The sequence below is a fragment of the Panulirus ornatus genome, chromosome 62 (assembly GCF_036320965.1).
Source record: "Panulirus ornatus isolate Po-2019 chromosome 62, ASM3632096v1, whole genome shotgun sequence".
Taxonomy (NCBI): domain Eukaryota; kingdom Metazoa; phylum Arthropoda; class Malacostraca; order Decapoda; family Palinuridae; genus Panulirus; species Panulirus ornatus.
In genome coordinates, this window is record NC_092285.1 from 15,403,884 (window position 1) to 15,415,274 (window position 11,391).

At 42.5% G+C, this 11,391-nt stretch overlaps 1 protein-coding gene across 7 annotated transcripts in view; it reads left to right on the top strand.

Moving 5' to 3' along the window:
• The window catches only part of LOC139745800 (kynurenine/alpha-aminoadipate aminotransferase, mitochondrial-like), a 95,686-nt gene extending 84,510 nt beyond the window's left edge, over positions 1–11,176 (top strand). For 6 of the 7 annotated variants that reach the window (XM_071656363.1, XM_071656362.1, XM_071656366.1 and 3 more), the window contains one exon: positions 10,987–11,176. In XM_071656363.1, the coding sequence (XP_071512464.1) occupies positions 10,987–11,037 (51 nt within the window). In that variant the 3' untranslated portion in view covers positions 11,038–11,176. The other variant, XM_071656361.1, reaches the window with a different exon arrangement.
• The last annotated feature ends 215 nt before the right edge of the window (positions 11,177–11,391 follow it).

Sequence of the window (11,391 nt, forward strand, 5' to 3'; positions counted from 1 at the left end):
CTGGGAAGTGTGTCATTTGTTGTTTGCTGATGATACAGCACTGGTGGTGGATTGGAGTGAGAAACTGCAAAAGTTGGTATATTTATTTATTTATTTATTTTGCTTTGTTGCTGTCTCCCGCGTTTGCGAGGTAGCGCAAGGAAACAGACGAAAGAAATGGCACAACCCACCCCCTTACACAATGTACACACACACACGCCCACACAAGCAAATATACATACCTATACATCTCAATGTACACATATATATACCCACACAGACACATACATATATACTCATGCACACAATTCACCCTGCCTGCCCCTATTCATTCCCATCGCCACCTCACCACACATGGAATACCATCCCCCTCCCCCCTCATGTGTGCGAGGTAGCACTAGGAAAAGACAACAAAGGCCCCATTCGTTCACACTCAGTCTCTAGCTGTCACGCAGTAATGCCCGAAACCACAGCTCCCTTTCCACATCCAGACCCCACAGAACTTTCCATGGTTTACCCCAGACGCTTCACATGCCCTGATTCAATCCAATGACAGCACGTCAACCCTGGTATACCACATCGATCCAATTCACTCTATTCCTTGCCCGCCTTTCACCCTCCTGCATGTTCAGGCCCCGATCACTCAAAATCTTTTTCACTCCATCTTTCCACCTCCAATTTGGTCTCCCACTTCTCCTCGTTCCCTCCACCTCCGACACATACATCCTCTTGGTCAATCTTTCCTCACTCATTCTCTCCATGTGCCCAAACCATTTCAAAACACCCTCTTCTGCTCTCTCAATCACGCTCTTTTTATATCCACACATCTCTCTTACCCTTACATTACTTACTCGATCAAACCACCTCACACCACACATTGTCCTCAAACATCTCATTTCCAGCACACCCACCCTCCTGCGCACAACTCTATCCATAGCCCACGCCTCGCAACCATACAACATTGTTGGAACCACTATTCCTTCAAACATACCCATTTTTGATTTCCGAGATAATGTTCTCGACTTCCACACATTCTTCAAGGCTCCCAGGATTTACGCCCCCTCCCCCACCCTATGATTCACTTCCGTTTCCATGGTTCCGTCCGCTGCCAGATCCACTCCCAGATATCTAAAACACTTTACTTCCTCCAGTTTTTCTCCATTCAATCTTACCTCCCAATTGACTTGATCCTCAACCCTACTGTACCTAATAACCTTGCTCTTATTCACATTTACTCTTAACTTTCTTCTTTCACACACTTTACCAAACTCAGTCACCAGCTTCTGCAGTTTCTCACATGAATCAGCCACCAGCGCTGTATCATCAGCGAACAACAACTGACTCACTTCCCAAGCTCTCTCATCCACAACAGACTTCATACTTGCCCCTCTTTCCAAAACTCTTGCATTCACCTCCCTAATAACCCCATCCATAAACAAATTAAACAACCATGAAGACATCACACACCCCTGCCGCAAACCTACACTCACTGAGAACCAATCACTTTCCTCTCTTCCTACACGTACACATGCCTTACATCCTCGATAAAAACTTTTCACTGCTTCTAACAACTTGCCTCCCACACCATATATTCTTAATACCTTCCACAGAGCATCTCTATCAACTCTATCATATGCCTTCTCCAGATCCATAAATGCTACATACAAATCCATTTGCTTTTCTAAGTATTTCTCACATACATTCTTCAAAGCAAACACCTGATCCACACATCCTCTACCTCTTCTGAAACCACGCTGCTCTTCCTCAATCTGATGCTTTGTACGTGCCTTCACCCTCTCAATCAATATCCTCCCATATAATTTACCAGGAATACTCAACAAACTCATACCTCTTTAATTTGAGCACTCACTCTTATCCCCTTTGCCTTTGTACAATGGCACTGTGCATGCATTCCGCCAATCCTCAGGCACCTCACCATGAGTCATACATACATTAAATAACCTTACCAACCAGTCAACAATACAGTCACCCCCTTTTTTAATAGATCCACTGCAATACCATCCAAACCTGCTGCCTTGCCGGCTTTCATCTTCCGCAAAGCTTTTACTACCTCTTCTCTGTTTACCAAATCATTTTCCCTAACCCTCTCACTTTGCACACCACCTCGACCAAAACACCCTATATCTGCCACTCTATCATCAAACACATTCAACAAACCTTCAAAATACTCACTCCATCTCCTTCTCACATCACCACTACTTGTTATCACCTCCCCATTAGCGCCCTTCACTGAAGTTCCCATTTGCTCCCTTGTCTTACGCACTTTATTTACCTCCTTCCAAAACATCTTTTTATTCTCCCTAAAATTTAATTTTTTTTTTTTTTTTTCAAACTATTCGCCATTTCCCGCGTTAGCGAGGTAGCGTTAAAAACAGAGAACTGGGCCACTGAGGGAATATCTTCACCTGGCCCCCTTCTCTGTTCCTTCTTTTGGAAAATTAAAAAAAATTGAGAGGGGAGGATTTCCATCCCCCCGCTCCCTCTCAATGATACTCTCTCATTAAATAAATAAATTATTATTATTATTATTATTATTATTATTATTTCTTTCTTTTCTTTCAAACTATTCGCCATTTCCCGCGTTAGCGAGGTAGCGTTAAGAACAGAGGACTGGGCCTTAGAGGGAATATCCTCACCTGGCCCCCTTCTCTGTTCCTTCTTTAGGAAAATTAAAAAAAAACGAGAGGGGAGGATTTCCAGCCACCCGCTCCCTCCCCTTTTAGTCGCCTTCTACGACATGCAGGGAATACATGGGAAGTATTCTTTCTCCCCTATCCCCAGGGATATATTTTTTTTTTTTCTTTGTCGCTGTCTCCCGCGTTTGCGAGGTAGCGCAAGGAAACAGACAAAAGAAATGGCCCAACCCACCCCCATACACCTGTATATACACACATCCACACACGCAAAATATACATACCTACACAGCTTTCCATGGTTTACCCCAGACGCTCCACATGCCCCGATTTAATCCACTGACAGCACGTCAACCCCGGTATACCACATCGCTCCAATTCACTCTATTCCTTGGACTCCTTTCACCCTCCTGCATGTTCAGGCCCCGATCACACAAAATCTTTTTCACTCCATCTTTCCACCTCCAATTTGGTCTCCCTCTTCTCCTCGTTCCCTCCACCTCCGACACATATATCCTCTTGGTCAATCTTTCCTCACTCATTCTCTCCATGTGCCCAAACCACTTCAAAACACCCTCTTCTGCTCTCTCAACCACGCTCTTTTTATTTCCAAACATCTCTCTTACCCTTACGTTACTTACTCGATCAAACCACCTCACACCACACATTGTCCTCAAACATCTCATTTCCAGCACATCCATCCTCCTGCGCACAACTCTATCCATAGCCCACGCCCCGCAACCATACAACATTGTTGGAACCACTATTCCTTCAAACATACTCATTTTTGCTTTCCGAGATAATGTTCTCGACTTCCACACATTCTTCAAGGCTCCCAGAATTTTCGCCCCCTCCCCCACCCTATGATCCACTTCCGCTTCCATGGTTCCATCCGCTGCCAGATCCACTCCCAGATATCTAAAACACTTCACTTCCTCCAGTTTTTCTCCATTCAAACTCACCTCCCAATTGACTTGACCCTCAACCCTACTGTACCTAATAACCTTGCTCTTATTCACATTTACTCTTAACTTTCTTCTTTCACACACTTTACCAAACTCAGTCACCAGCTTCTGCAGTTTCTCACATGAATCAGCCACCAGCGCTGTGTCATCAGCGAACAACAACTGACTCACTTCCCAAGCTCTCTCATCCCCAACAGACTTCATACTTGCCCCTCTTTCCAAAACTCTTGCATTCACCTCCCTAACAACCCCATCCATAAACAAATTAAACAACCATGGAGACATCACACACCCCTGCCGCAAACCTACATTCACTGAGAACCAATCACTTTCCTCTCTTCCTCCACGTACACATGCCTTACATCCTCGATAAAAACTTTTCACTGCTTCTAACAACTTGCCTCCCACACCATATATTCTTAATACCTTCCACAGAGCATCTCTTATCAACTCTATCATATGCCTTCTCAGATCCATAAATGCTACATACAAATCCATATATATATTTATTATTTATTATACTTTGTCGCTGTCTCCCGCGTTTGCGAGGTAGCGCAAGGAAACACACGAAAGAAATGGCCCAACCCCCCCCCCCCATACACATGTATATACATATGTCCACACACGCAAATATACATACCTACACAGCTTTCCATGGTTTACCCCAGACGCTTCACATGCCTTGATTCAATCCACTGACAGCACGTCAACCCCGGTATACCACATCGCTCCAATTCACTCTATTCCTTGCCCTCCTTTCACCCTCCTGCATGTTCAGGCCCCGATCACACAAAATCTTTTTCACTCCATCTTTCCACCTCCAATTTGGTCTCCCTCTTCTCCTCGTTCCCTCCACCTCCGACACATATATCCTCTTGGTCAATCTTTCCTCACTCATTCTCTCCATGTGCCCAAACCACTTCAAAACACCCTCTTCTGCTCTCTCAACCACGCTCTTTTTATTTCCACACATCTCTCTTACCCTTACGTTACTCACTCGATCAAACCACCTCACACCACACATTGTCCTCAAACATCTCATTTCCAGCACATCCATCCTCCTGCTCACAACTCTATCCATAGCCCATGCCTCGCAACCATACAACATTGTTGGAACCACTATTCCTTCAAACATACCCATTTTTGCTTTCCGAGATAATGTTCTCGACTTCCACACATTCTTCAAGGCCCCCAGAATTTTCGCCCCCTCCCCCACCCTATGATCCACTTCCGCTTCCATGGTTCCATCCGCTGCTATTATTATTATTATTATTATTATTATTATTATTATTATTATTATTTATATTTATTTATTTATTTTGCTTTGTCGCTGTCTCCCGCATTTGCGAGATAGCGCAAGGAAACAGACGAAAGAAATGGCACAACCCACCCCCATACACAATGTACACACACACACGCCCACACACGCAAATATGCATACCTATACATCTCAATGTACACATATATATACACATACATACATACCCATGCACACAATTCACACTGCCTGCCCCTATTCATTCCCATCGCCACCTCGCCACACATGGAATACCATCCCCCTCCCCCCTCATGTGTGCGAGGTAGCACTAGGAAAAGACAACAAAGGCCCCATTTGTTCACACTCAGTCTCCAGCTGTCACGCAATGATGCCCGAAACCACAGCTCCCTTTCCACATCCAGGCCCCACACAACTTTCCATGGTTTACCCCGGACGCTTCACATGCCCTGATTCAATCCGCTGACAGCACGTCAACCCCGGTATACCACATCGATCCAATTCACTCTATTCCTTGCCCGCCTTTCACCCTCCTGCATGTTCAGGCCCCAATCACTCAAAATCTTTTTCACTCCATCTTTCCACCTCCAATTTGGTCTCCCATTTCTCCTCGTTCCCTCCACCTCCGACACATATATCCTCTTGGTCAATCTTTCCTCACTCATTCTCTCCATGTGCCCAAACCATTTCAAAACACCCTCTTCTGCTCTCTCAACCACGCTCTTTTTATTTCCACACATCTCTCTTACCCTTACATTACTTACTCGATCAAACCACCTCACACCACACATTGTCCTCAAACATCTCATTTCCACCACATCCATCCTCCTGCGCACAACTCTATCCATAGCCCACGCCTCGCAACCATGCAACATTGTTGGAACCACTATTCCTTCAAACATACCCATTTTTGCTTGCCGAGATAATGTTCTCGACTTCCCCACATTCTTCAAGGCTCCCAGGATTTTCGCCCCCTCCCCCACCATATGATTCACTTCCGCCTCCATGGTTCCATCCGCTGCTAGATCCACTCCCAGATATCTAAAACACTTTACTTCCTCCAGTTTTTCTCCATTCAAACTTACCTCCCAATTGACTTGACCCTCAACCCTACTGTACCTAATAACCTTGCTCTTATTCACATTTACTCATAACTTTCTTCTTTCACACACTTTACCAAACTCAGTCACCAGCTTCTGCAGTTTCTCACATGAATCAGCCACCAGCGCTGTATCATCAGCAAACGACAACTGACTCACTTCCCAAGCTCTTTCATCCACAACAGACTTCATACTTGCCCCTCTTTCCAAAACTCTTGCATTCACCTCCCTAACAACCCCATCCATAAACAAATTAAACAACCATGGAGACATCACACACCCCTGCCGCAAACCTACATTCACTGAGAACCAATCACTTTCCTCTCTTCCTACATGTACACATGCCTTACATCCTCGATAAAAACTTTTCACTGCTTCTAACAACTTGCCTCCCACACCATATATTCTTAATACCTTCCACAGATCATCTCTATCAACTCTATCATATGCCTTCTCCAGATCCATAAATGCTACATACAAATCCATTTGCTTTGCTAAGTATTTCTCTCATACATTCTTCAAAGCAAACACCTGATCCACACATCCTCTACCACTTCTGAAACCACACTGCTCTTCCCCAATCTGATTATTGTTATTATTGTTATTATTATTATTATTATTATTATTATTATTATTATTATTATTATTATTACAGGTACACCACCGAATTTCCAGCAACTGATGGTTTGGCACCTTCTTTAGTGCGGACAAAATTATGTGAGGGAACTTGAAATTACAGCAGCCACCAGACTAATTTACTGGGCGGCCACAGATGGTGTTGTGTGTTGGGTGCATTTATTTACATTCTTTACACTGCACTTTATGGTGGTGATACTGCAATTCTGTGAGGTTCTCAGCTTATTTTGCTTTGATTTAACCCGATCTATGGCTTCTAAGATATATAAGAGTGTCAGTCACGGTGTCAAAAATAAAGTAGAACTGTTGAAAAAATGGACTGTGGTATTTCAGTGCGTATTTTCAGCTGTGTGACATATACAGTATTGGTTCGTCAACTGTTTATGATATAAAAAACAAAGGGAGAAAATTTTGAAATTCTATGCAGACAGCGATATCAAGAAGTAAATGATGATTAGAAAAACTATGAAAGGTGTTAAGAGTACTGAGCATGATCGAGAGATGATGGAATGGTTTCAACAGTGTCGGAGTGATGGAGTGGATTGTCAGGTTGAATGATAATGGACCAGGCTATGTTGTTCCATAAAGAATTTAAATTACAACATGAGTGTGACTATAGTGAAGGATGGCTTCAAAGATTCAAGAAGTGTCATGGAATTTCCATGAATAAAGTGTGTGGAAAAACACGGTCTGCAAACCACAGAGAAGCTGCCAAATATGTGGACAAATTTGCGAAACTCATAGCTGATGAGCACCTCAGTCCTGAGCATGTGTATAATGGGGATGAAACTGCATTATTGTGGTGATGCACCTCAGTCATGAGCAGTTGGGTAATGCAGACAAAACTGCATTATTCTGGCAATGCACATGGGAGATGTATAATTAGAGGGTTGGAGGTGTGTTGATGAATTATTATTACATGGCCACGGTTGGTCCAGCAAAATGGTTAATCCAGCAAGGCTTTGAAACCAAGAGTGCCAGAAAATCAGTGGTGTACCTGTATTATTATTATGATTATCATTATTATCATTATTGATGTGGGTGATTTTTGGTGCCTATGCACCTGGTCATGAGAAGAAAGATCATGAGAGCCAAGTGTTTTGAGAGCAGCTGAGTGAGTGCATCAGCAGCTTTGATGCACAAGACCAGATTTTAGTGATGGGTGATTTTTATGTGAAGGTCAAAGGGCATTATTGGATTATATGTTGTGATAGGTGTGTAAAAGAGAGACTTTGGGATGTAAATGTGCTGAGAGGGGCAGCTGGAGGGATGTCTGATCACTGTATGGCGGAGGCAAAATTGAAGATTTGTAGAGGTTTTCATAAAAGAAAAGAGGATGTTGGGGAGAAGAGAGTGGTGAGAGTAAGTGAGCTTGGAAAGGAGACTTGTGTGAAGAAGTACCAGGAGAGATTGAGTGTAGAATGGCAAAAGGTGAAAGCATATGACGTGAGGGGAGTGGGTGAGGAATGGGATGTATTTAGGGAAGCAGTGACAGTCTGTGCAAAAGATGCACGTGGCATGAGAAAGGTGGGAGGTGGGCAGATTAGAAAGGGTAGTGAGTGGTGGGATGAAGAAGTAAAATTGTTAGTGAAAGAGAAAAGAGAGGCATTTGGACGATACTTGAAGGGAAGTAGTGCAGATGACTGAGAGATATGTAAATGAAATTGGCAGGAGGTCAAGAGAAAGGTGCACATGTTGAAAAAGAGGGCAAATGAAAGTTTTATGAGAGAGTATCATTAGATTTTAGGGAGAATAAAAAAGATGTTTTGGAAGAAGGTAAATAATGTTCGTAAGACAAAAGAACAAATGGGAACATCAGTGAAGGGGTCTTATGGGAAGTAATAGCAGGTAGTGATGAAGTGAGAAGGAGTGAGTATTTTGAAGGTTTGTTGAATATGTTTGATGATAGGGTGTTTTAGTCGGAGCAGTGTGCAAAGTGAGAGGGTCAGGGAGAATGGTTTGGTTAAGAGAGAAGAGGTAGTGAAAGCTTTGCAGAAGATCAAATCCAGCAAGGTGGCGAATTTAGATGGTATTGCAGTGGAATTTATTAAAAAAGGGGTGACTGTATTGTTGATTGGTTGGTAAGAATATTCATTGTATGTATGGACCATGGTGAAGTGCCTGAGGATTGGCAGAATGCATGCATAGTGCCATTGTACAAAGGCAAAGGGGATAAAGGTGAGTGTTCAAACTATAGAGGCATAAGTCTGTTGAGTAATCCATTGCAGTTATAAGGGGGGGGGTTGTATTGATTGAGAGGGTAAAGGCATGTGCAGAGCATCAGACTGGGGAAGAGCAGTGTGGTTTTAGAAGTGGTAGAGGATGTGTGGATCGGATCAGGTGTTTGCTTTGAAGAATGTATGTGAGAAATGCTTAGAAAAACAAATGGATTTGTATTTGGCATTTATGGATCTGGAGAAGGCATATGATAGAGTTGATAGAGATGCTCTGTGGAAGTTTTTAAGAGTATATTGTGTGGGAGGTAAGTCGCTAGAAGCAGTGAAAAGTTTTTACCAAGGATGTAAGGCATGTATATGAATAGGAAGAGAGGAGAGTGATTGGTTCGTAATGAATGTTGGTCTGCAGAAGGGGTGTGTGATGACCCCATGGTTGTTTTATTTGTTTATGGATGGGGTGGTTTAGGAGGTAAATGCAAGAGTTTTAGAGAGAAGGGCGGGTATGCAGTTTGTTGGGAATGAGGGGGCCTGGGAAGTGAGTCAGTTGTTGTTTGCCAATGATACAGCTCTAGTGGCTGATGTGAGTGAAAAATCGCAGAAGTCAGTGACTGAGCTTGGAAAAGTGTGTGAAAGGAGAAAGTTGAGAGGAAATGTGAATAAGAGCAGGGTTGTTAGGTTCAATAGGGTTGAGAGACAAGTTGATTGGGATGTAAGTTTGAATGGAGAAAAACCGGAGGAAGTGAAGTGTTTTAGATACCTTGGAGTGGAATTTGCAGTGGAAGTAGAAGTGAGTAACAGGGAAGGGGAGGGGGCGAAGGTTCTGGGAGCAATGAAGGATGTGTGGAAGAAGAGAACATTATCTCAGTGAGCAAAAATAGGTATGTTTGAAGGAATAGTAGTTCCAACTATGTTACATGGTTGCAAGGCATGGGCTATAGATAGGGTTGTATTGAGGATGGTGGGTGTGTTGGAAATGAAATGTTTGGGGACAGTATGTGGTGTGAGGTGGTTTGATTAAGTAATGAAAGGGTAAGGGAGATGTGTGGAAATAAATAGAGTGTGGTTGAGAGGGCTGAAGAAGGTGTGTTGAAATAATTTGGACATATGGAGAGGATGAGTGAGGAAAGATTGACAAAGAGGATATATGTGTCAGAGGTAAAGGGAACAAAAAGAAATGGGAGACCAAATTGGAGTTGGAAGGAGGGAGTGAAAAAGATTTTGAGCGATCAGGATCTGAACGTACAGGAGGGTGAGAGGCATGCAAGGAATAGAGTGAATTGGAACGATGTGGTATACTGGAGTTGACAAGCTGTCAATAGACTGAACCATGCATCTGGGGTTAAACCATGGAAAGGTCTGTAGGGCCTGGATGTGGATTGGGAGCTGTGGTTTTGGTGTATTACACATGGCAGCTAGAGACCGTGTGAATGAATGTGGCCTTTTTTTTGTCTGTTTTCCTGGTGCTACCTCACTTAAGCAGGGGGTAACAATGCTATTTCCTGTGGGACAGGGTAGCAACTGGAATGGATGAAGGCAAGCAAGTATGAATATGTACATGTGTATTTATGTATATGTCTGTGCATGTGTATGTATATGTTGATAGGTATATTTATGTATATAGGTGTTCATGTATATATATGTGTATATGAGTGGATGGGCCATTCTTCGTCTTTCCTGTTGCTACCTCAGTGACATGCGAAACCGAGTAAGTATAATGATGATAACTTTTTTCATACATATTCACCATTTCCCACATTAATGAGGTAGCATTGAGAACAGAGGACTGAGCCTTAGAGGGGTATATCCTCACTTGGCCCCCTTATGTATTTCTTCTTTTGGAAAAATTAAAATGGGAGGGGAGGATTTCCAGCCCCCCGCTCCCTTCCCTTTTAGTCACCTTCTACGACACACAGGGAATATGTGGAAAGTATTCTTTCTCCCCTGTCCTCAGGGATAAAATATAAGTTATTTATATCATTATTATTATATTGATTATTATGTCTTTTTTTAGGCTTTACATCATTGAGTGCTCTTGTCTGTGACACAGAAGCTGTCTTCATGTCACAAGATTTTTAAACTGTTAGCAACCAGCCATTTAAGGAGACTCCTTTCCTATTAGTTAATTTCATTTCCTTATTTGTAGATTGTTTTGTCACGTCCAGTTATATCAATTTCATTATGGCCCTCTTTCTGTTTCAGGGACTTGAAAGTCTGGCAGAATTAATTTGTGAAGAAATTGCTCTTCAGTAGATTCACGGTTTGTGACTAATTTACTTCAAATGGTGATGGGAGTGACCTCTATAGTGACTTGGAATACTAGTTTATTGTATGTGTGTGATAACAAATGAAAGATCACTTTCTTGATCTACAGTAGAAATCTATAGATAAATGAAATATTTGTTAAAGGAAAATATCATCTCAGGTAACTGCAATACTATATTTCAGCTCTTAATTCGGTGAATTATTTGTCATTTAGTACTGATGACAAAAAAGGACATAGCACAGTGAAGCCACTTTTTGATCAAAAACTTTCAGATTTATAGAACTTCAGTACTGCAAAATTAATCTTCCTCATGTTATTCACTGTTTTCTTGTAAGGAGGGT